This window comes from Hordeum vulgare, chromosome 2H, assembly GCF_904849725.1.
Source record: "Hordeum vulgare subsp. vulgare chromosome 2H, MorexV3_pseudomolecules_assembly, whole genome shotgun sequence".
Classification (NCBI taxonomy): Eukaryota; Viridiplantae; Streptophyta; class Magnoliopsida; order Poales; family Poaceae; genus Hordeum; species Hordeum vulgare.
In genome coordinates this window covers 663,818,952-663,843,227 of record NC_058519.1, presented here as the reverse complement: position 1 = coordinate 663,843,227, position 24,276 = coordinate 663,818,952, and the positions used below count along the sequence as shown (strand labels likewise).

General features: G+C 47.8%; 3 protein-coding genes across 5 annotated transcripts; 2 read left to right on the top strand and 1 right to left on the bottom strand.

Moving 5' to 3' along the window:
- The first annotated feature begins 319 nt into the window (after positions 1-319).
- On the top strand, positions 320-3,485 carry LOC123428570. Of its 3 annotated transcripts, none has more exons than XM_045112793.1 (5): positions 364-523; positions 628-689; positions 1,047-2,020; positions 2,847-2,951; positions 3,071-3,485. In XM_045112793.1, the coding sequence occupies exons 3-5, from the start codon at positions 1,088-1,090 to the stop codon at positions 3,185-3,187; spliced, it is 1,155 nt and encodes a 384-aa protein (XP_044968728.1). In that variant the 5' UTR covers positions 364-523; positions 628-689; positions 1,047-1,087; the 3' UTR covers positions 3,188-3,485. The 3 variants fall into 3 exon arrangements, with proteins under 3 accessions (XP_044968725.1, XP_044968728.1, XP_044968727.1); XM_045112792.1 differs by having other exon boundaries at positions 418-523; positions 2,847-2,921; XM_045112790.1 differs by lacking the exon at positions 628-689 and having other exon boundaries at positions 320-523.
- Positions 3,486-9,424: 5,939 nt separating this feature from the next.
- On the top strand, positions 9,425-15,826 carry LOC123428980. Its single transcript, XM_045113052.1, has 3 exons — positions 9,425-10,196; positions 14,765-14,994; positions 15,122-15,826. Exons 1-3 carry the CDS (start codon positions 9,425-9,427, stop codon positions 15,824-15,826), a joined length of 1,707 nt encoding a protein of 568 aa, XP_044968987.1.
- Positions 15,827-20,213: 4,387 nt separating this feature from the next.
- Positions 20,214-21,927, bottom strand: LOC123428979. The gene is made up of 3 exons (XM_045113051.1): positions 21,384-21,927; positions 21,021-21,250; positions 20,214-20,879 (listed from the first exon to the last, which is right to left on the bottom strand). The coding sequence occupies exons 1-3, from the start codon at positions 21,925-21,927 to the stop codon at positions 20,214-20,216; spliced, it is 1,440 nt and encodes a 479-aa protein (XP_044968986.1).
- Positions 21,928-24,276: the final 2,349 nt, after the last annotated feature.

The following is a 24,276-nucleotide window of genomic DNA, read 5'->3' as shown; positions in this document are numbered from 1 at the left end:
GTCTTTTAAGATATTTCACTATGAGTCTACATACGAAGCAAAATAAGTGAATCTATACTCTAAAATATGTCTATATACATTCGTGTATAGTCTATTAGTGAAATCTTTAAAAAGACTTACATTTAGGATACTAATGCCATTTACTACTAGAATGATTTATGTTGGAGATATTTAAAGGCGTGAAAAATGGGCGTCGTGGTGGACTAGGAGGAGACTGTACCCAAGCTGGAAGCGGGGCCCACATCACCGCCAGATTCCGGCGGCCCCACCAAACAGCGGGCCTGCCAGCGACTGTCCGGTGACTCTTCTTCCCTCTTCCTCTTCCTCTTCCTCTTCTCACCAATTAAAATTAAACAACGCCGGAAGGAGAGGGGAAAAGAAAAATCTGGCCTTGGCCTCCGGGCGATTCCGCTCCGGCGCCGCAAGCTGCTTCTCTCCTCGCTCCTCGTCCAGGGCTGCCGCGCCACCAGGACCAGGACCAGGACCAGGACCAGGGTTTCTTGCTCGGCTCCGAGCAAGCCAGGTATCAAAGGATCCGCCTTTCCTTCCGTTCGCTCCCCTGCTGCCTGCGGGTCGCCGTCCGTCTCACCTTGTTTCTCTTCCCCGTCTCCGGCGCCGCTGCCGCAGGCGCCATTCCCCGGATCCAACTCCCCAACCACGACACGACACGACACGACACGACAGCGCAGGTACCCCTCCCCTCCCCTCCGCCAGATTTATCGCTTCTGCCCTGTCCCCTGCTTGCTTATCTAAGCCGGATCCCACACCCACCTAATTCCACACCCTGCCTGCAGCTTCCCAGCAATAAACTCTAATCTAGATTGCAATACACGCCGGTAGGCTAGACTGCATCCTCACTTTGCTGCTCATTCTGCCATCTCCTCTTAGTTAAGCTAAGCCCATTATTTGCCATTTCATTTGGGTCACTGAATAATTTCACCTCGGTCACCCACAAACAACTCGCATCCCTTTCTCTTATTATCAACTACAGTACTCTGTAGTAGTACTTGCTTATTCAACTATTTTTTGTTTTTGTTTGTTTTCAGTTTCTATAAAGGTGAAGTGCGCCGGCCGATCAGTTGGCGCAATGGGCGTCGAGGAGGAGCAAGACGTGCAGCAACCGGACGGCGCCGCCGCAAAGCCCGATGCCGCCAGGTCGCCAACTACTCCGGAACACGGTCAGCAAAAACCGAGCAACCCCCGTGTGTCCACCTGCAGCTCGGACAAGGACGATGGCCTAGCTCTCTGCCGGGTGTGCCACTGCGTCGAGCCTGACCTGAGAGGCGAGTCTGCTCTGGGTTTCCTCGGCATCGTGCCGCCTTCTCCTGATCCATCCTGCCTCAAGGCCGACAAGGACCCGGACAATGACGCCACCAAGAATTCCACCAGCAAGGATGGCATTGATGTTCCCAAGTTTCTCGAGTTCATAAGCCCTGAGGGGGAGATCTTCAAGTGCGCCACCGACATCGAATCGGGCCCTTTGCGCCCGCAAGACGACGTCGTGAACCTTGGATGCTCCTGCAAGAACGAGCTCGCCCTCGCGCACTACGCGTGCGCGCTCAAGTGGTTCATCAGCCACGGGTCCACCGTGTGCGAGATATGCGGGAACGTCGCCACGAACGTGCGGCCCGAGGACTTCAACATGGTGCTCGCGTCGTTGAAGGATTACGAGGCTCTGAGGGAAAGGACGTCTACCGGGGATCTCTCCTACTTGCACTACAGGGCGGACGCGTCCGTCGACCCGGTCGCCCTTGCTGCAGTACGGAGACAGCGGCTCTGCGAGATTTCATCATGGTTCAACCCTCACAACACGCATTTCGTGTTTTCTCGGAGTCAGAGGCACAACAACAACAACAACGAAGAGGTGCCAGTTAGCCCAAGTAATAACTCTGCAGACTATAGTGTTTCGGCTTGGGGGCCATCACACGGGGGGTCGACTGTCGGGAGTACCGGAGCTTTTGTTGCAATCGCCCTAGCTTTTGTTATCCTTGCATGGTTTGTTGCTCCACATGTTGGCAAGGTAATTAATCTATCCCTCAAAGCTTCATTCTTGTTTCTGTGTAGCAGATAAATCTTGGTGCCACTCTTCTTGTGGACATGAGTAGGACCATTGAAATTTCTTTATTGTTTTGTTCACAAGAGCAGATAGACAAACCTTATGTAGGTATATATATTTGTGTCCGATGGAATTACATACGGATACAATCATTTGAGATGAAAATCCAGCTGCACATCCCTTTGAAGGAAGGAACCTGATGATATTGCCAGAGGCATACAACAGCTTTTATAATCTTGTCTTGTGGTCCCTATCAAATTCATCTTCTGAATGTTGTGTGCATCTTAAAATTATCAGTGCACATTGCTGTTATGCTCCAACTCATGCCTTTCCATTTAATGATAGACAAACCTTACATGTGTGTTCAAAGAACTACATACAATTATTTGGGACAAATATTCAGTTGCCCCTATTAAGATGGACTGACGGCATTTCTGGAGACATAGGCAGCTGTTTTAATCTTGCACTTTCCTCCAACTTTATCTTCTGAATGTGGTGTGCATCTTAAAATAAATAAATCAGTGCCCACTGCTATTGTGCACCAACACATGCTTTTGTAAGTAATGATAGGCCTCTTGCACATTTTTTGTAGCACAAAACTTAGATGCAGCCAGCCATGGCTATATATTCTCAAGTTGTAAGCTCATCATGTTTTGTAACTGCAAATGTTTTCATTCCTCTGCATTGTGTATGGTATGATCTGGATGTGGTAAACCATGTTCATTGGATTCAAATATATGACCAGAAGCGTGATGCTTTTCCTCTTCTTTTGTTTCAAATTTCTGTGCAGAGAGCGGCTGCGATCATCCTTCACATGCTTCTGGGAGGCCTATGCTCGTTGACTATAATAATCTCGCTGAGATTTGTAAGTAAACTGCAATGCTTAACATATATGGTTTGTTCTGAACTTTTACTGCTAGCACATATTCAAATGATACTTCCTGTTGTGGTGGTGGTGGCGGCACTGTTTCTGCCTACCATGGCTTAATTTCCACCACCTTTTCACATCTGCAGGTGTTCCCGAGAATCCAGTTTGGGTCGATGCGATACTGGGCGATCCTGTTCATGTCCTGGTTCCTCGTGTTTGGAGTGTGGGCCTCGAGAACCCGCACCATCCGCAGCGCTTCATGATAATAATATCCGAGTGTGCCCTCGGTGAGCCGTTGTGAGGAACTAGGACCGCGTCGCAAGGGTAGCGTCCACGGCAGCGTTAGGTATTGTCGTCCTTGTCTATATCCGCCGCTATATCATGGGTGCGTTCTTTGTAGCTGAATTATGTTTCAGATGTATATGTGTTGGGCCGAGAAAACAAGAATTTATGTTAGTGGGGGCTTTTATGGTGGTCTGCTCTGCTACTCAGTTTGAGATGCAGATGGAATGCTGGTTGTTGAGCATTGTGGATATGGGAAATGATATGTTGTTATATGTTTTTCCTGAGACTTGATCCATCCATCCATAGTGTTGGATTGGATCTTGACAGAAGAAGTGAGCCTGGGTTGGGCATGCATCTTCAGGAGTAATCCTGCTACTCCTGATCTTGTTATCTTGCATGCGAACTGCGAGGTGCGAGTCACCTTGATGGCATGGTGATGTTACCCGTTGGATCGAGCAACTCATGTTAGGTGCTACGGTAGCACGAGGTATTCTCCCCATGCGTACATATCACTCCTGAAGCAGGCGCTTATATGTGTGTATCTCCATTCTTGCACCTAACTTCCCAAGGTAGAGGAGGAAGAGCATGGCGAGGCTGACAATGCAAAAGTTCTCCACGTAGCACACCACCACCCATGTTGAGCTGCAGGCCGTCCTGCTGCATTTCCTATTCAGTTATCGTGCATTTTTGTTAACTGACGTATGTGGCTATCGTGCATTTTTGTTAACTGACTATGATCGAGCAACTTTTTTGAACATCGATGAACATCTTTTTGAAAATGGATGATTTTTTTATCAAAATTGATGAACTTTTTAAAGATTTATGACCCTTTTTTCCAGTTCAATGAACTTATTTTAAAAATATATGATTTTTTCTGGATTTCTATGATTTAAAAAAAAATTAGTAAACTTTTTCCAAAACTGAAGATGCAAAGAGAGATGCTTCTTCCTCTTCAAGTTGGAAGTGCAAGAAGAAATGCGGTAAATAGGAGTTCCATCTACTACACACTCGCCTAAAGTATTTTTTTTTCAAATGGATGAATCTTTTTATTTAAATCTGTAAACCTTTTCTAATTTCATATTTTTATTTTCGTAACAAATAAACAATATGCGTTTTTTGGTATTGGTTCAACACAAAAAATAGAGATAAAAAAAACTGGGCAACACGCTAGTAGGCCGGTCCATGCCAACGACGCTGCAAGTGCCGATTGTCAACGGTGCGCCCGCAGCATTGCATAGGAGCTCACCTGTGCTGCCATGAATGGTTGTTGGAAGGGATTGATAGAATCGATATTAATTGCTTGAGCCTCGTGGTCATATATATATAGGAGTACATGATCAACTTGAAGTATAAGACGAATCATGACAAATCTTAGTCTGTCTCATATTTCCTAACTAATAATTATACTCAATATCCTCCCCCAGTTACAACGTTAGCGACGCAGACGGTGAGACTACAGAAGAATGCGAAGGTAAGTGGACGGTCACCCTCCCACAGTCGTTATAGTCGATGCATTGCGGAAGTTGTGGTTGGAGTAGAAACCGGAGAGGTTGCTCAAGCAAGGCGGTAGCCCTTTGTGACGATGTCGAGGTAGCCCAGAGCGTAGGATGGTGTATCCGTAGTTGAGGTAGCCGTGCGAACAATGTCGTGGTCGATGTCGCGTCGTAGTAACCGTTGTCGAGGAAGTCGCTGTGGAGCCGCGGGCGCAAAGAGGCACCGTGTTAGTCATAGGTGCAGTGGTGTCGAAGTAGCGATGCGTCAGAAGAAGATGTTGTTGACAACACGTTGCGTTGGGTTTGCCAAGCCGAGGGGCACATCATGGACGAAGGCACGCATCAGTGTTCCCATCACTGAGCATGCGTGGACGGACGAAATCCATATTGGCGATGCGCCGCTCCAGGCTTGCCAGGCCTTGGAGCACATCGGAGACAAAGGCACACATCTATGTTGTCAGCATCGGGCATGCATAAATGGGGACGTGCAAACATCTTGTACGCCTGGTAGAGAACGCTAGCAGAGAAGACGAAGTGGTTAGGGAAGACGACGGTGACGCTGATGATGAGCTGGTGCTGGACGAGATGAAGGGGATGGACGGGGTGCGCGACTCAGGTGAGTGAGCTGCAGCGACGTCAAAGAAGAGTGGTGGCCGCAACCAGTGGTGGAGGAGCGCGTTGTATTCGGGGACAGCCGTCACAGGACCTGCGGAAGCTCACACAACCGATGGATCAGGTCAGTCACACGGCGTATATGAGGCGCATCGTGGGCGGGTGATCAATCCGATCGCAGACGCGGTTGGGGACGTTGCTCAGTGGAGATGGGGTGGCGTCGTCCGAGATGAAGTTGCCGATGTTGCTCGCGCCGGAGCCGGCGAGCGTACGAGCCCGACACGATAGGAGCCGATAACCAGTGTCCGAGATGAAGCTGGCGACGATGCTCGCGCCAGAGTCGGCAGGCGTACAAGCCCAATGCGGTAGAAGCCAACAACCGGCGTCCGAGATGAAGCCCGCAACGATGCTCGCGTCGGAGTCGACTGGTGTACGAGCCCGACGTGGTAGGAGCCCAAAACGGGCCCGATGCAGCCGGCGAGGCCGATGCAGCCAGCCTGAGGCAGCCGGTGAGGCCGACGCAACCGCCCCGAGGCAGCTGGTGCGCGACCGTACGACATGACGAAGGCGGGTGGTGATGAAGAGGTCTCGACCGGACCAAGGGCGGCAATGACCGGCGCAGGGCGGCGGATGAGCAAACGCGCGTGCGACAGGCGTGAGGGGCCGCAACATCTCGTGAGGGCGTTGGGTGAGAAAAACGATCAGGGTCACAACGTTGTCGGACTAAAGACGCGGTGGTGAACGACGACAGCGGGCGATGCAATCCGATAAAATAAGAAAAAAACACCGATCAAATCGGCCGACGGTAGAGAAAAAACCCGAACGAAGACATGTGTAGAAAAAAGACTAGACCATGAGTTGTGTTGTGTAGCCGGAGAGGGAGAGAGATAGAGATAGAAAAATGAATGAGACCAACCTAAACTGGCATTTTTTATAGAAAAAAACTTCATGAACACTTAGTGTTAGAACCGAGGCTCGAACACCAACTCTAGCGCCAAGCCAACTGAGCTATGGTGGGTTGAGAGAAAGAGATAGAGAAAGAGAGCAGAGGACGCCAACCGCACACGTGTTGAAAACAGAGTAGTTTGGTTGGACCGCATTGTATTTGTAGTAAGTTGTAACCGAAGCACATGTCCGTCGCTCTCCTCCCGATTCATATCCCCGGACGGACGGACGGCGACCGACCACGATGATGGGCAGGGTGGCGTGCACCTGCGACTGCGGCGGCGACATCTCCGCCTCGCAGGAGGACGCCCTCGCCGCCTCCTCCTTCCTCGGCGGTGACGACCAAGATGAGGAGTCGGAGGCATTCCCCACCCCTCTCGATCTGTCGTCCCAACAGCAGCAGCAGGAGGAGGAGGACACGGTGACCATGTGCACCCTACCCTCCACCCCCTCCCCCACCAGGTCGCCGTCGCCACCGCCTGCTTCCCCGCTGCCGCGCCGGAAGCCCAGGGTCTGCGTAAGGAAGGTCAAGGCCAGAGGTGCCAAGATCCGAACCCCGACACCCGACCAACCGCCGGAACCAGGCCAACCGCCTGAGCCGGAGCATGCCGATCCCCTCTACAGGGCGGTGCTCATGGTCGGCGCCACCGCCAGCAGCAGCAATGGGAATAATGCCATCGACGACTTCCTCGCGCTCGCCCGCCGTCGTGGCCTCCTCTAGCCAGCCAGCCAGCCGGCCGGCCAGAGCCAGGTGCAGCAATAAGGGTCAGGTCAGGTACACAACAATGGAGATCGATGCAGTGTTAAAAGGACACAAACCAACACCTGACCTGACTGCTGCTTGGCCGGCCATGGCACTCAACATTCAGTCAGTCAGTCAGTCATGTTGATTAGAGTAGTAAAGCTACTCAGACGCTTGCCTTCTAGGAGTACTTATCTCTGTTTTCTACCTTGAATCCACTTCATTCACCCCCTGTTTTATCCCTTGCTCAATGCATCAGTCACGCAGGCAGGCAGGCTCATGTTCATTGCGTTCTGACAGATGCAACGCAATGCAATTCACTCATCACATTTGGTTGTAAACGCTAGCTACCAAATCCATTGCTCCAACATGGATCACAGCATAAAAGGCATCCTAGTTATGTTGGGCTATAGGATTCTACCGTTGTTGATTTGTTGGCTTTGTTTCCATTTTTATTGTCAGATTTTTTATGAATCTCGATGTTGCTCACAATGCCTTGTATCCGATTAATGCTACATTTCGAGATAATAAAATCGCTCTTTATCGGAAAAAACATAACTAGGAGCCAACTGGAAAAAGTAAAAGTGGGCCGCTTCCCCCTCTCGCCATCGGAGGATCCCACCCGAGAAGAAAGGCCAACGTCTTCCTCATCTCCCGACTGAAGCACTACAACAACAATATCACACTCGAAACAAGAAGGATGAATGAATGAAGAATGAAGAACTGAGTTCAGAGACTTACCGCTAGGGGAGATGCCCAATTCCGAGGGGCTTGATAAACCGGTATCGAGACAGGGAAGGGAGAAGGCATGGCGGTGTTGGTGATGGTGGTGACGCTGATGATGGTGCCAGCAAGACGGAGTCACGGTGATGAAGGAGTAATGGAGATGGGCTTGGATGTGTTGGTGATGAAGGAGAGAGGAGATAACTTGGAGGTGCATATATAGTACGCCTCGTGAGTCTCCTCGGTTCATGGGATGTATCCATGGGCTCAAGATGAGCCTTATGCTCTCCCAACCCTTCCTTATACTCTAAGGATAGTGTCGGAACAAATGGGGACCAAGTTTGCCACCCAACCGCACTTGGTAAATCTGGAACGAACATTTGGACTGACCGCAACCACTTTATACAACCCCATATCTGACGGATATGGAGACGTCAGGACGCGCTCACCACGTCCGATCCGGCCCACCCGGCCTCACATATATTGAACCCTATATGAACTTCGGATGAAATCCTAGCCACATTCTCTACAAGGCATGGCACAGACCCGAGTCCTACATCTCCAGATCCTTTCACTCGAAGCACGTCGCACGCGACCCTGAGGAGGAGATGGTTGTCCGCATTGTAGTCCACCGCTCACAGGAGGAGTCTGTCTGATAGCGGTCGGACTCGATCCGGTTGGAATCCATTGCGTCCGTCCAAATAAAGCATGGATCTGATGCTAGGCTAGTGTTGCTGCCTCACTGAAAGCGGTGCGGTCCGTCTAGTGTCCGAACGCTGTGGCGGATGTGCAACCACTTCATTTGCACGCCGAGGCGAAGGTGCAGAACCACACCGTGACGGATGCAAATATGATCCGGTGTGCCTGTTGTGTGAGGTAGCGGGCGCGTGAGGTCGCGACAGAGGCTGGCGAGACGGATTCATCCTCCAACCATCCGTCTGGAATCCATTGCGCCCGCTCAAATGAAGCATGGATCTAGCGCAAGGCTAGCGGCGCAGCCTCGCCGGAAGCGGCGTGGTTCGTCTGGCATCCGAACGCCATGGTGGACGTGTCGTCCTCCAATCACGATGGATTCATCATCGATCTCACGTCCACCGACGATTTGCAGGCCACAAGCTTCGACGAGGAAGAATATGGCATGAAAGATGGCGACCCCTTGAGTCCCGTAAACCGGTGCATGTCGAATGTCCTACTCTACCTCGTCGGCAACCGCACCTTCACTTTGATGGGGTGAGCCTGCCGCCAGACATGGACACGTTGAGAGCAATGGGACGGTCGCCGTGAAAATTCAGAGTAGTTTTACGTTGCTGCGTACAGTCATATGGATTTAACGATTTGTAAACTGGGGTATCCAGTTACGGAAATGATTTTCATTTTTGTGTGCTATATAATCAATAGTAATTCTTGGCGGACGCACTGTTACGACTTGGTTATAGACAGACTCTCTTGATTTGATCCCAATTTGTTGTACACGTAACCAAACCGGACACGTTTTTACCGGCACAACAATTCGGCCTGCAGTTATTATTATTAATTTAAAAGAAAAACAATTGAGCCAGGGTTGGTGGTGTTGGTAGCGAGGCATTATATATATATTGCAGCGGACGGTGTACGTAGAGATCGATTCTTAGCTAGTGGCCTGGCTAGGACGGTGTACGTAGAGATCGATTGTTAGCTAGGACCAGGACCAGGCGGCGGAGATGGAGAGCGAGTCCGGCGGTAGTAAGGCGATCGAGACGGATTCGCCGGAGAAGATGAAGCACCGATCCCAAACCATGGTAATAAAGGAGATCATCTCCGTGGAGAGGGAGCGCAGAGACCTGCTTGCCTCACTTACTCCCACCTTTTCTCTCTGGAAAGAAATCGATTCCCAAACAACCTGGACCATCGCCTCTACTTCTTCTTCTTCTTCTAGTTCTAGTTCTAGTTCTAGTTCTAGGGACAAGGACGTCGATGAGGACCAACTCGCAGACTACTTGGACCTGATGCTCCAAGATATGGAGGACCTGGGCCATCGGATGCTCTCCATGCTACATTTTCTCAACAAATCCAATAATGACCCCATATATATATGCTCCTACAAGGCCACCGAGCTGTGCACTACTGCAGCCAGATTAAACACGCACATCTCCAAGGAATTCAGCACCAACCACGAGCCTGAGCCTGAAACAGAGCGGGAGGAGGAGCCTGCAGGGCAGATCAGCATCAGCTTGTCGAGTCTTTTCAGGAAATTCTCTCGATCTCCCGATAATTACAACAACACCTTGGCCAAGTTAGTCATGGAGGAGGACGACAAGAGCAAGTACAAGGGCTTCATGGTGGAAGATGAGTATCAGGATGAGGACGAATCCACAATGGAGTTTCTCAAGAAAAGGATGGAAGTCGAGCAACAAATTTTCACCATTGACCGGACATACTGGGAAGACGTGTGGGGCAGCAGAATTGGACGTTGCGGTGGATTTATGGATACAAGTAAGTAACCTCCTTTCTCCTTGTAGCATTGGTACTCCCTCCGTTCCAAAATATAAGAACTTTTAGGGATTTCACTAGAAGACTATGAACGGAGGGAGTATATTTTTATGCATGTACCCCAATGCTTCTTCGTTTCTCAAAAATATATCATCATGAAGAAAAATCAATGAAAAAGACATGAAATTAAAATGTATAATAGACTCTATGGATCGTCGTTATCTTTGACTAGTTCATGCTCCTGTGGTAGTCCAACATCCTTTATGTTTCTTGCCTTTAGTAGTATTGCTTGGTGTCTGCAGCCCTGTCACAAATATTCCCCCCAAAAAAGCCATGTTACGAATATGACCTCCTGTTATTGTTTGCAAATAATATGATTATATTATATCTTAGAAGCACTTTGCTATCTCGGTGTACGGATCCTCTGTAAGTGGAGGATTAGCAGTGTTGGAGCTCTCAGGTGGAAAATCTGTAACTGATGCACTTGGTTGCCTGAGTTGGTTAGAGTGGTTTGTTCCACCTGGACACTGGCTCAGTAGAGTCCACTTGGTCTTCAGCATCTGGAGAATTATCTGTTGGGGAAGCCACAAAAATAAACTGTTAACCCACCAACTTTAGATAACTCAGATGGCTTGTGACCCATAGAGTTTACCACAAATACAAGCTTCCTTTCCTGTGATTATTTCTCGCTGTGGTCCTCAAATTTTAATTGCACAAATATTGAATCCACTGGATCTTTAGGGTCGCCGTCTTGTTGCATCTAGAGATATTTTGCACCTGCGATGATAAATGTAAATTGTGCAAATGCTGAATCCATTTGATCTTTAGGATCGCTGTCTTGTCGCATTTACAGATATTTTGTGCCTGCCATGATAAAACTGTCAGGTGGGTTGTGTGATATTAAATAATTGACTGAAAAAAAGTTATCAATTATTGTAACACTGTGATACCTTGGGCATTTTGCCACTGGTGTAGTAACAGGACAGCATGGACACTTATAAGTGTCTCTCTCTGCTTAAACCTTTTTTCCTTCATCTTCTTTGCCACCAGTTGTCCATGGAAATCACCTCAGTAATTCGAATCTTAAACTTACAGCGCTCTCCTTTTATGGATAAAGCAGAATTTTATCATCACGGATTGATTGGAAACACTGTATGCAACATATTATACTTGTGAATCAGTCAGCAACCCGCTAAATTAGCAAGTTCTAATTGTAGAAGATGTAACTATCGTTTCAAGCACTGTGGCAAATTCTGGAGTAGGAACATTAATGTACCATTTGGTACCTGATGATGATTTGAATGCAAGCAAGCCTGTGGTACAAGACAGATTAACACAGCTCACGCTGACAATCAACAAAGAAGTAATAAATCCATCCTTACTAGAGCAAAAATGACCCACCTAAGAAATGACCTACAGTAACGCCAACAAAGAGCGGTACCATTGGCCCTCTACAGGGGCATTCCATAATCCAGTAGCTTGGACAGCAAGGGCATGTGCTCCCCAAAGCACGACCTCAGCACTCCGCACATAATAGGTAAACATGTTATAATTCCATCTGAAATAATATTTTGTTCAGTTTAGAGGTGATAACCTATATTGCTTACCTGCTGTCTGTTATGTAGACATTGTGTGTCTCCTTTTGACTGCCAGATGAAGTCGCTTACATATAACCTCAACGGTTTGTCCAATAAACATCTGTTGGATATAAAAAAACAGTAAGCACAGGTTAGACATATATGTGATGAAAAATAATTTTGTTTATCAACCTGAAAGTATAGTGTTCTGCTCAGCTCAAGCCTTCAGCAAGGAGCATTGTGAGGAAATAGAGGATTTGTTTTTGGCTGGGGTACTAATTTGTCCATCCCTGGTCTGGTATGTAAAGCATAGCCTAAGAGGGTGATCTAAATGCATGTGCATTTGTCTAGCATCATATAAGCTGGAGTTCTCAACTGGTCTGGTATGTAAAGCATAGCCTAAGAGGGTGATCTAAATGCATGTGCATTTGTCTAGCATCATATAAGCTGGAGTTCTCAACTGGTCTGGTATGTAAAGCATAGCCTAAGAGGGTGATCTAAATGCATGTGCATTTGTCTAGCATCATATAAGCTGAAGTTCTCAACTGGTCTGGTATGTAAAGCATAGCCTAAGAGGGTGATCTAAATGCATGTGCATTTGTCTAGCATCATATAAGCTGGAGTTCTCAACTGGTCTGGTATGTAAAGCATAGCCTAAGAGGGTGATCTAAATGCATGTGCATTTGTCTAGCATCATATAAGCTGAAGTTCTCAACTGGTCTGGTATGTAAAGCATAGCCTAAGAGGGTGATCTAAATGCATGTGCATTTGTCTAGCATCATATAAGCTGAAGTTCTCAACTGGTCTGGTATGTAAAGCATAGCCTAAGAGGGTGATCTAAATGCATGTGCATTTGTCTAGCATCATATAAGCTGAAGTTCTCAACTTATGTATACCAGTTCTTCCGTTGTCCCCCCACCCAAATAAATAATACGTAATAGATATGGATATTACATAATGTAAATGGTGGTGCCAGTTCAAAAAAAAAAAGTGTTTTCTTCTCGTTATATGCAACATGACATACATAGGGTAACAACCTGACGCTCCAACAAGAAGTCAATTTTGTAAGTGTTGCCTGTGTCGAAGTTTGTCACTTCCCATACTCTGGCAAATCGAACTATGAGCATCCATGTGCATGCCTGCTTAGTTACATGATCCTATAAAAGTGGCCCTTCCATAATTGGCAATAAACCTAAGAAGCTAAGTGAATTTGATAATAAACTGCTTTATTTATTTTCATGCTTAAACTGTACACTATCTGTATAGTTATCTTGTTTTGAATAATTCAAACAATTAGTAGACTACTAAGAAAGTTTAGCGTGCATATTAATGTCTAACTTTGGGGCAAACACACCTAAAAGTAGAGGGGAGATGTGTGTAAATATACATATCCTGTAGTTTTGTGTGTTACTTGTGGAGTAACTATGAGATGCAAGTTTTGTATAATATGTCCTATAATATACTCCCTCTGTTCCTAAATACTTGTTGGGAAGAACTAGATTAGTTCTCCCCAACAACAAATATTATGATACAGAGGGAGTAGAAATAATCTCTATCATGAAACAAATAAAGTAGTTCGTTATTTGATTTGTGTAATACACATCCTAGTCGTAATAATTCAAAACTGTAAATTATGTAACAGGATGGACTAACTATGGCATGCAAGTTTGTATATTTGTAGACATATCTTGATTTGCTTAAGTGGCAAGAAGAAAATGGGGAATAAGCCAACAAAACTACACTTCAAATTTTTAATGTGCCTTGTACATGAGAGGTGAGAGCACAACGAAAACACCATGGAAACATGACTTCTTTGAAGAGCCGTCGTAAGCGCCTCATCAAATGTTTGCTCAGATGTTGATCTGATTAGCTCCTTCATCAGGTCCATTGGAACATCAATCTAAAACAGCAAGTACAACCAGTAAACTAAATGCTTGATGGAAAGTCAAGACTATATATCTCACATAGGCCAAGGATGGAAACAATCTGGCAAAGCAACAAATAGGTAGAACCTAGAAGGTAGGAAAAAAAATTAGTACCTTGCTCTATGCTTGTCTCTAGTAAACCTTGCTCTATGCTTGTCTCTAGAAATTTATTTTAGCAGACCTGGGGGGCTAAACACGTGTTTAAACTCTGTTTTAGTTCCTTTTCTGTAGTATTGATCTCTTGATCACTTCTATTGTAGCACACAAATTGTTCCGTCGTCACAAACCATGGACTCAAATTCAATTAACCTGTTGCCAACACTAAATACAATATTAGAGGCATTTATGACTTGATAGGCACACAAAATTTATTGTATAAATTTCCTTACGTCTCATGTTCAGTTTTTTTATTGAACTCCTGTACTAAGTTCCAAATGAATGTTCCGTTATAGAAATAATTTGATAGATGAGAAATACAACCTGCATCTGCTAATGATTATCAGACATCAATTTATCAGGGTGATGCCATTTTCTGTTCTAGAAAAATAATCACATTTTACCGTGTTATCACAAAATCACATTGTATGTACCTCTAGCTTCAGTATGCTGTCGGCGAAGTTTAGAATTCAGCAATTTGGAATAGGGGGATTCACTGTTCACAGGAATCAGTTCAGTGGAGTCCAGAATTCAGCAAGAACACAATGTTAATAAATGTACACCAGTTCTGGATCTCTCTTGACTCAAGCCTGCACCTTGACTGATTTCTGTGCACATAGTGCAACACACAAAGTAGACAACGGTTGGGCAGCAAGTGAGGGGCGCCGAGGGGGGCTTTACGTGAGAGGCAGGGGTGATGATGCGGGGTGTTTGAAGGGGACGAGAAAGAGGTGGCATGTGGTTTGTGACCGTGGCAAACGTGTTTACTGGTAAATCTGGGCAGTAGTTTCAGCAATGTAGGGGTCTGTACATATTAGAATTCTAGGCAGTAGTTTCAGCAATGACAAAGCTTACTTTATTTGCTTATTCATATTAGAATTCTGACATTTGATGCTTGTGTTTGGTGGTGCAGCCATACTGAGCCCTATGCAGTTTACACACTACACACCTGGTAGCATCCCTTCCCCTGCTGCTGTGGCCGGTACTAGTTTGCAGATCTACTCAATCAAGATAAAGAATCTAAAAGGCTTGAACTGGCCACTCAAAGTGTTCGGCGAGGTTGCTGCTCGAGACACCGTGGACCGCAACCGCAACATTCTTTTCTCTCGGTCAGAGTTTAACTACCAAGAACTCAATGGAGAAGTATGTACTCTATCTAATCATTTTTTTTCTTTGCTCATTTTCCTTTGTTTGTTCCTCCTGACTTTGTATTTGTAGTGCATTGCGATTAGGAGGTGTCTAGAGTGCTGATATGATGCCTGCCTTGCAGGATGATTCCTTATGCTTGACTGGTCCGTCTCGCGCCATTGTTGCTTCGGGACATGTCGACTTTGAAGTTGAACTCCAAGTAACCGATGGAGCGCGGTCCCCAACATTGATGAGCCGTAGAGAGCGTTACGGCGGTACAGAAGGTTTCTTCTCTTCCTTGGCCAGCGTCACTGATGGCGGTGATGGACGGACCTTGTTGATCTCCAGCCAGAGATGTGCAGCTGAGGTAACCCTTGAGCAGATTGATAGATCGCTCCAGGCTACTATCGTGGGTGTGCGTGTTACCCAAGGGGCTTGGCCTTTTAAACATGGATGCCGAGTTGTTTGCTCGTGGTCTCCTGCTGCTGCGCCAGATGCCGCCATTGACACCAGTTGCAGCAGGCGAGTTGTGCTGCTTGATCACCGTGGTAGAGGAATGCGTAGAGGATCAGACAAGTACCTTGATTTGTCGAGGAGAGTGGTTTCAGTGGAACCATATGGGACGCTGAGAGTCAAGATAGAAGCTTATGCCAAGTCTCTTTGTCAGATTGCTCGGATGTGTCACATCGACTTTCCTGTTCACAAGTGCCAAACACAGAGGATTAAGTGTCCAGTTGGTCACGGTGGCGCCACCGTGGAGGTTACTGTAGCTTGGTCGTTGCTGGTCGAGGAAAAGGCGTATCTTTCACTCGTTGATTGTCCCTCTGTATCTAAACAGCAATTGTAGCTGGGGAGATCGTATAACTATCTATATATCTTGGTGCTCACAACAATTTATATCTAGTGAATCATTCTGTCCGAGCACTCTGGGGGGCCAATTCTCATTATTATCTTAATTTGTCTTTCTTTCTTTTGGTGAGTGACCATTGTTCAGATCGTTATATGTCAGCCTCCTTTTGGCTAGGCTGTGCAAATATCTTTCTCTCGAAATAGGCTTTTGTCCCACTTTATGTATAAAGCAACAACTACAGAAGTACACGATCAAACGATACAAGATGGTGAGGTAGCTTGGCCGCGCCTCGTGCGGCGGTTGGGCGGCTTGGTGTGGCTGCAAGCGGCGGTGCCCGGTCGGCTGCTGCACGTGCTCACAGGTGGCGGGCTCCGTCCGACGGCGGGGCTGTCCCATGCGATGGCAAGGTGACCCAGTGCTTCGTGGCGGCTTCTCCACGACCCGGGCGGCGGCTGCTGGTCTTCGCGGCCTTGGGCTCGTCCCGGATCTGGTGGATGGGCTGTGCGGAATTGCTGGTGGGACGTGTTGGCGTGTTTGGGAGACGGGACGGCTAGCTCTGGCGGTGGCTCCATCAGATCCATGCATACGGTGACAAGGATTGCGGTAGCGTGGGATTGCTGGCAGGGGTCGCTTGCCTTAGCCAGTTCTGGCCGTGGCTGGTGGTTGGACGCGTTCGTGACTCTCATGACTGGCCCTTGGTCACCGAGTTGCGAACGGTGCTGTGTTAGGCGTGGACTACCGACAACTTCTTCTGATCGTGCCGGGATTCAACTCTGGTCTGGGTCCTTGACACCGTGGGCAACTTTGAGGAAACCCTAGGTCTCATTGGGATCGAGCGATGACGGTGCTTTTGTATCGTATAATCCCTTTTGGGGGCATCATCTTTGGAGTTTGCTCTGGTGGAAGGGACCAGTTGCGCCAGCGGCGCATGGACTGTGATGCGACTACCGATGAAAATCGCACCGACCTCAGTCATGGCAAACGATGACGGAGTCTCCGATGTCATTTCCTTGTTGAGGCATCGTCGTTGCAGTTTGCGTCATCAGTCTCGGGATGCTCCGGGGGAAACCCTAGATCTGGGTCTCTCGGATCGTATGATGACGGCGCCTTCGGTGACATTCACCCTCATGGGGGCATCGTTTTGGAGCAAGTGTTGGTTGGAGGGGACTAAAGGAGGAGCAGTATTCCATCTACCGCAAGACCGACGACAGATCCCAACGGCATGGCGTTGTAGAGTTTCGACGACGGGCGCAGACGGATGGATACGTGCAGGATGGTTGCTTGTAACCGAGCACGCGACCAATTCGCGTACTACCTTATCACTTTCGGCGATCGGCGGCGACATCTCAACCTCGCCAACTCCCCCTTTCTTGTCGGCCATAGAAATAATCCCATCGGCTAAGAGAAGGACACCTTGGAGTGGTGGAGTACGTCCTCGCACCAGATGGAACAACAATGTGAGAACTTAGACCAGCATATAACAATTTGAATAATAATAATAATACTCAAAAGGAAAAAAACACTTGGAGTGCCGGATGAGATCCCGGACGTCACGAGGAGCTCCGGAATGGTCCGGAGGTAAAGATTTATATATGAGAAGTCCTATTATATCTATCGGAAAAGTTTCAGGTATTATCGGTATTGTATCGGGAAGCTTGTGGAAGGTTCCAGAAGGTTTCAAAGGGTTCCGGAGGAGTCCGGAAGGGTCCCTCCAACCCCTAGGACGCTATTATATCTATCGGAAAAGTTTCAGGTATTATCGGTATTGTATCGGGAAGCTTGTGGAAGGTTCCAGATGGTTTCAAAGGGTTCCGGAGGAGTCCGGAAGGGTCCCTCCAACCCCTAGGACGTGCATGGGCTGTAAGGGGGCGTCCAAGCCTTGTTGGGCCAGCCCCCAAGGGCCCATGCGGTTGGGAAGGAAGAGTCCCTAAAGGGGGAGGCACCTCCTAGGTGCCTTGGAGAGGGAGAAAACCTCCCTAGACCCACGCCCCCTCCTTGGAGGAGGGGCTTGGGCTGCGATCCAACCCTCCTATATATAGTAGGGGAGAGGGAGGGGCTGAACACATCAATTCCCACGCCCCGGTGGCAGCCCTACCTCTTCCATAACTCTGTTTTATTCTCAGATCGGTTCCGACAGCGCTCGGCGAAGCCCTGCTGGCACTGCTCCACCATCATCTTCACCATGCCTTCGTGCTAGTTGAGATCCCATCTACTTCTCCATCCTCTCTTGCTGGATCAAGAAGGAGGAGACATCATCGAGCTGTACGTGTGCTGAACGCGGAGGTGCCGTCCGTTTGGCGCTAGATCGGGACGGGTCGTGATGAGATCGCGGGACGGATCGTATGAGATCGCGGGACGGGCTGCGATTTGGATCGTAAAGATGTTCCACTACATCAACCGCGTTATATACGCTTCCGCTTAGCGATCTACAAGGGTATGTAGATTCACTCTCCCATCTCGTAGATGATCATCACCATGGATAGGTCTTGCGTGTGCGTAGGAAATTTTTTGTTTCACATGCAACGTTCCCCAACACAGAGGCCGGGGATAATCCTCTTTTTCAAAAAGAAAAAAGGAAAATTAGAGATCATGAGAGCTCGGGATCAAAAGAGCACTTTCACACGTGAAGCCAACTCTTCCCGTTGCACGTGGATCGACAAAGGAAAACTCTTGTTGATCGTGGAATGAATGTGACTACGTCCTCTTTGCCAATTCGTGTACCACATTATCACTTTCGGCGATCAGGACTCAAGCCAGCGGCGGCGACATCTCCACCTCGCCAACTGCGGCCCGGACGCACCCTCGACGAAGTCATATATGCATACATGATCTCACCAAATTCGGTTATAATCTAATAAGGTATTGGGTGTCATGTTTGGTTGGGACTACCCCATGACCAAAACCTTGTACCTATCATAAAGCGGGCGAGATTTCTATAAAAATAAATCCGCCACTACTACGTTTTCTTTGCCATGCTGAAGAAGGAGACCTTTTTAGCTATATATATACTAGACATGGAGTTTTTGAACCCCAAAGCTCATATGCTCTCTCATGAATAAGTGCAAACTTTTGCGATGACATGACATTAGTGGAGCTCCGGGCAAAAACAATCGATACTCCAGATTATTGTTGGCAGCATTTAGGAGCATTGCATTTGTTTTTTTTTTTCAGATGTCTACGACTGTCATTTTATCACAAAAAAATTGCAGGCAGTTCATACATTCATCAATGTTTATAAAAAAAAATAGAATTTGTTGAATCTATTTACTATTTTTCGCATTTTACTGTTCATCAGAGATCTTGTGAGCTCTGGATCAAAAGAGCACTTTCACACGTGAAGCCAACTCTCCTCTCTCAACTATTTAATCTTGCAATAATGCTACACCTACAAAAACATACAAAGGTTTATTTATCCTTTCAAACCAATTCTCTCTTCCCTCCTGATTTTCAGTTGGGGCGGGGCCCCTCATCCCTCTATTACCAATCACAATCTTTCATGTTAGTTTGTATGTAAAATCTGTATGTAAACCTCTATTACCAATCACAATCTTCCATGTTAGTTTGTATGTAAAATCTGTATGTAAACCTTTATAGATGTAACATTACTCTTAATCTTTCACATGGTTCAACGAAGGGAAACCCTTGTTGGTCGTGGAATAAATGTGACTACGTCCTCCTTGTCGTCCCTTTTTTCCTTTTCCATTCATTTTCTTTTGCAGAAAGCCACCAGATCAATTTTTGTTTGTAACATAATTGTTTTTCTTGTAACCGACCACACGCCCAATTCGTGTATTACCTTATTATCACTTTTGACGATCAGGGATCTAGCAAGAGGCGGCGATATCTCCACCTCGCCAACTCCCTCTTCCTTGTCCCGAGGACTAAGAGGAGGAACCTTGGAGGACCGGAGGACGTCGTCGCAGCAGCCAGGTATTTAATATGGCAATAATAAATTTGAGAAAATATTGTAAGAAAGTGGCAATCACACTCACTCAATAGTCATTTGTCCCCCTTCCAAAATATAAGATGCGTTATTTTTTGCAAAAGTCAAACATGTGCTTTTCTGAATTCAGAAAAAAAATGTATCAATATGCATGATACCAATTTTTTCATGAAAAGTATTCATATAACGATGTTTTTTTTAAGACCAGCATATAACAATTTGAATAGTAGTAATAATACTCAAAAGGTAGAAAAACAGTCGATCATATCAGATGGAACAACAATGTGAGGACTTAGACCACAATGATTCACAGCGTACAAGTTGTAGTCAGTACCAAGGTGAGTAGATAGTTATATGACTTGACTTAACATATATAAGCTAGACTAGACTAGGCGAGATATACACAACGTACGGTAGGTGTTTTGACATGTTATTACGACCTTAATTACCAGACATGGGTGCGTAATCAAGCAAGAGGTCGGCCTTTTCATTGACAAGCAAGGACCAGGCTACAGCAACCTCCACCGTGGCCTCCCCAAGGGAACACTCACGCATGCTTATTTGGCAGTGGTGAACAGGGAAGTCAATGTGATCCTTTCGAGCAATCCAGCGTCGAGACTTTCCATATGCTTCTATGCCCACTCTCAGCGTTCCTTTTGATTCCACCGAAACCACTTTCCTCGAGAGATCAAGGTACGACTTATTATTATCTGATCCTCTAGGCACTCCTTTACCACAGTGGTCAAGCAACACAAGTCGCCTGCAGTAAGTGGCAGCAGCAACATCCTCATCCTTGTGATCCGTCGAAGCAAATGGAGACCACGAGCAGACAATTCGGCATCCATATTTGAAAGGCCACGGTCCTTTTGTGACGCGTACACCCAAGATCGTAGCCTGGAGGGATCTATCAAGCTGCTCAAGGTTGAACTCGGCTACACAACGGTGGTCGGAGAGCGAGAAAGTGGCGCCATCTTCAACACGGTGGTCAATGCCCATCAACATTGTTCCTTTGTCCACCCCCTCAACGGCATAGAGTGCAACTTCAAAGTCAACAGGGTCCATAGCAACAATGGCACGAGATGGACCAGTCAAGCATAAGCAACAATCCTGCAAGCCAAGCATCATGCATGCTCTATCATCATTAATCCATTAATTATACTCCTAAACTAAAAGGTTGCAACAAATTAAAACACTTAATCCTGCGGAACAGGAAACGAAGAAAGAAAAACCAAATAGAGTACTACATACTTGTTGGGTGAGTTGCTGGCACCGAGACTTTGAGCGATGGAAGAGAATGTTGCAGTTGCGGTCCACGGTGTCTCGAGCAGCGACCACGCCATACACTCTGAGTGGCCACTTCAAGTCTTTGAGAATCTTTATTTTGATGGAGTAGACCTGCAAGGTGGTGGCGGTGACGGCGGCAGGGGATGGGATGACACCGGGTGTGTAGTGTGTAAAGTACATAGGGCTCAATGCAGCTGCAGCATCAAAGACAAGCGATTTACTGTCATGCATGATTCTACTCTAAGAATATATATAAATAAATAAATAAAGCAAACATTAGTTGTCCAGGTAAATTATGTAGAACGGAGGAAATAGTAGGAAGCTTACTTGTATCTGAGTAATCCCCGCACCTTCCGTCCTTGCTTGCCCATGAGTTTTCCCAGGATGTGCGTACGTAGGCGAAGTCTGTCTGCTCGGCTTCCATCCTCTTGTTGAGGTACTCCATTGAGGATGTATCCAGCCCCGCTTGCTCCTCCGCCTCCTCCTTGGCGAGCTCGTCGAACTTCCTCGCACTATCTCTGGGATCCTCCTCCTGAGGATCCTCTTCTTCTTCTGCAACTAACCGCGCAAACTCGTGCTCGTAATCCTCATCTGCAGGAAACTTGTTGAAAAGCTTCTCCTCCTCCCCCTCCTGCTGCTGATCCATGGCAAGTTCCTTGGAGTTGGAGGAGATGACCCTGTGTAACCTGGACGTTGCGCAGCAAAGCTCCCTGGCCTTGTAGGAGCAGACGGAGAGAGCGGATCGGTGGCTGTTTGACCTTTTCAGGGAATGCAACATGGATAGCATCTGATGCCCCAACTTCTCCATGTCTTGCAACATGAAATCAACGACTTGCTTTTCCTTGTCGTCGCCCCTGGATCTTGGTTCCATCGACATTAATAACTTGTCCGTCCGTTTCCGGCGCTTGCTTTTCTTCTCCAAGGACGGACGTCGTACGTGTTGTTCTAATAATCCTCATCTGATATATATATATATATATATATATATATATACATCAGGGACGTACGGGATACTCGTCTGAATCCCTCTCGGCCTGGCCTTGTGTTGTTCTAATAATCGGATCGGTATCGAGTATCGACGACCTACAACAAGTCCGACCCCAACACATACGTACGTGCCTTCCGATCCGCTCCAACTCATGATCATGGAAACAAAAAAAGGCTCCGTTTTGCGTTTTTTTTAAAAGGAGAATGACTGGAAGATGCATGCAATCACTTTATTAAATATTCACAAAGATCTTACAAAGCAATAGATCAATATGTCTCAAGCCACCCTCTTCGCAACATCTGTCGCTACTCCTATCCAATGATGAAGGGGTGCAGAAAGTGTGAGCCATATACCCAGACCTCTCACCTAGCCTAACATCTAAAGCCGGAGGCACCGACCGAGACACATACCGGGTCAGGGGTACAAACTGGTCCGACGCACCCTCATAGGTCGTCGCCGCCGCCTTCCATCAATCAATCTTCAGAACAGTTACTGACGCATCGACCTTGCAAGGCCTGATGTCGATGTCCCCATGACGCCAGACAACGCCTCCTCCCTACGCGCGCTCATCATCACGCATCCGTCATGGAGACTTTGCTGCGCCTTGCCGCCGAGACTCCACGACGTCGATGTATCACAGGGAACGCCGCTCTACCGTAGATGCCGGCTAATGGTCCCTCGAGCCCGTGTGTACCTCCATGAATGATGCCCCCAAGGGAGAAACGACACCAGAGCGTCGCCGTCATCCGATCTACTGATTTAGGGTTTCCCCCGGAGGTAGCAGAGAGTGCCCTTAAACTTCTCCTTGGCGATGCCTTCAGGAAGGGAACGACGTAGACAGCGCCGCCATCGCCGGCCTTGGCAGTAGCCGAAAGCAAGCTTTCACCCAAATCTGTTCGAAGAACCCATCTCTGCTGCACGGGCCACCACATCCCGCGACGTCCCCGGGAGCGGGATACCAAGATCCGTCGCCGCCGGCGACGCCACAAAGACCCACCACCTGGCCGTCATCCCTGACGAAGGGGATGGCGCCACCACCTTGGTCAGATCCAACAGCACGCCAACGCCTCCTGCCGCCCCCAACCACATCTGTGAAGGAGGACAGTCAACGCGCGCGCCCACCACCGCTTAGGGCTGTCGGATGGCGCCCGAGCCCGCCACTCAGAGGAGAACCGATCTGGGGTGGGGAACCCAAGATCCGCCGCCACCAGCCCCCGCAGCGCTGCCGGGATCCCATCGGGCCGCCGCCCGAGCGCACCAACTCCGCCTCCATGCCGTACGTCCAAGGCCGCCGTCCCATCTCAGCCAAAAGATCTCCTCATGAAGAAGGGAGGAAGGCCCGCCATCCGCCGTCCGTCGGGCGAGCTTCACTCGCCGGCCTCCTCCGGCGGCAGGGAGAGGGGGGGAAGCAGGGGAGGAGGGAGGTCGAGGGCAGCGGCGGCTAGGGCGCCCGAGTCGCCCCCTGAAGACGACGCGAGCGAAACGTTTTGCCCGAGTCTTTCTTTTGTTGTAACTGTGCCAATCTTGTTGCAGGCTCCGTTTTGCATTTGCCAAAACAAAACCAAAAAAATGTGCGTCGGTGTTAATTAAGGTTAAGGCGTGAGTGAACCAAAAATCGAACAAGAGCTCGAGCTCAACTCGTCCTCTTTTTTTTTCAATTATATTAATCTATTTCCATACATCTACATCGAGGTGCCGGCGACAGGTTGGGTCGGGGCGGCGTGGGGGCTGATTCCATGATGATAAATAAAGGTGGCGATCCTCATGCGCTTCTCGCACCACAGGTAACGGCCTATATGGTCGGTTCTCCTCGATCTGCCCATCGATGTGTTCTGGATCGGTTGATTTTTGGTCGTGCACGTCCATATCAACCTACGAGGTTCTTAGGGCGTGGCACAAAGCTTTGTTTGCTGATGACATCTTGAAACATGTCGGCTTCTCAATTTCCATGGTGAAGACAACGGTGGAGAAGGTCATATTGGCCGTCATCGAAGGATCAGTTACATGGACGGAGCCTTGAAGGCAATGAAGTCAGTCACGTACTAGATAACTCTCAGGAGCAGGTGGTACTCCTCAGGTATCGAGTCGTGAATTTTAGGGTGAAAACCTAAGTTTGACCTTCATTGCTTGTGCCTTGCGATTGCCTTGGAGAATAAATTGTTTTGAGAGCGCGAACTTTCTGCAAGGTGAAAACCTAAGATCTTGGATCGGACAACAACGATGCTTGTGCAC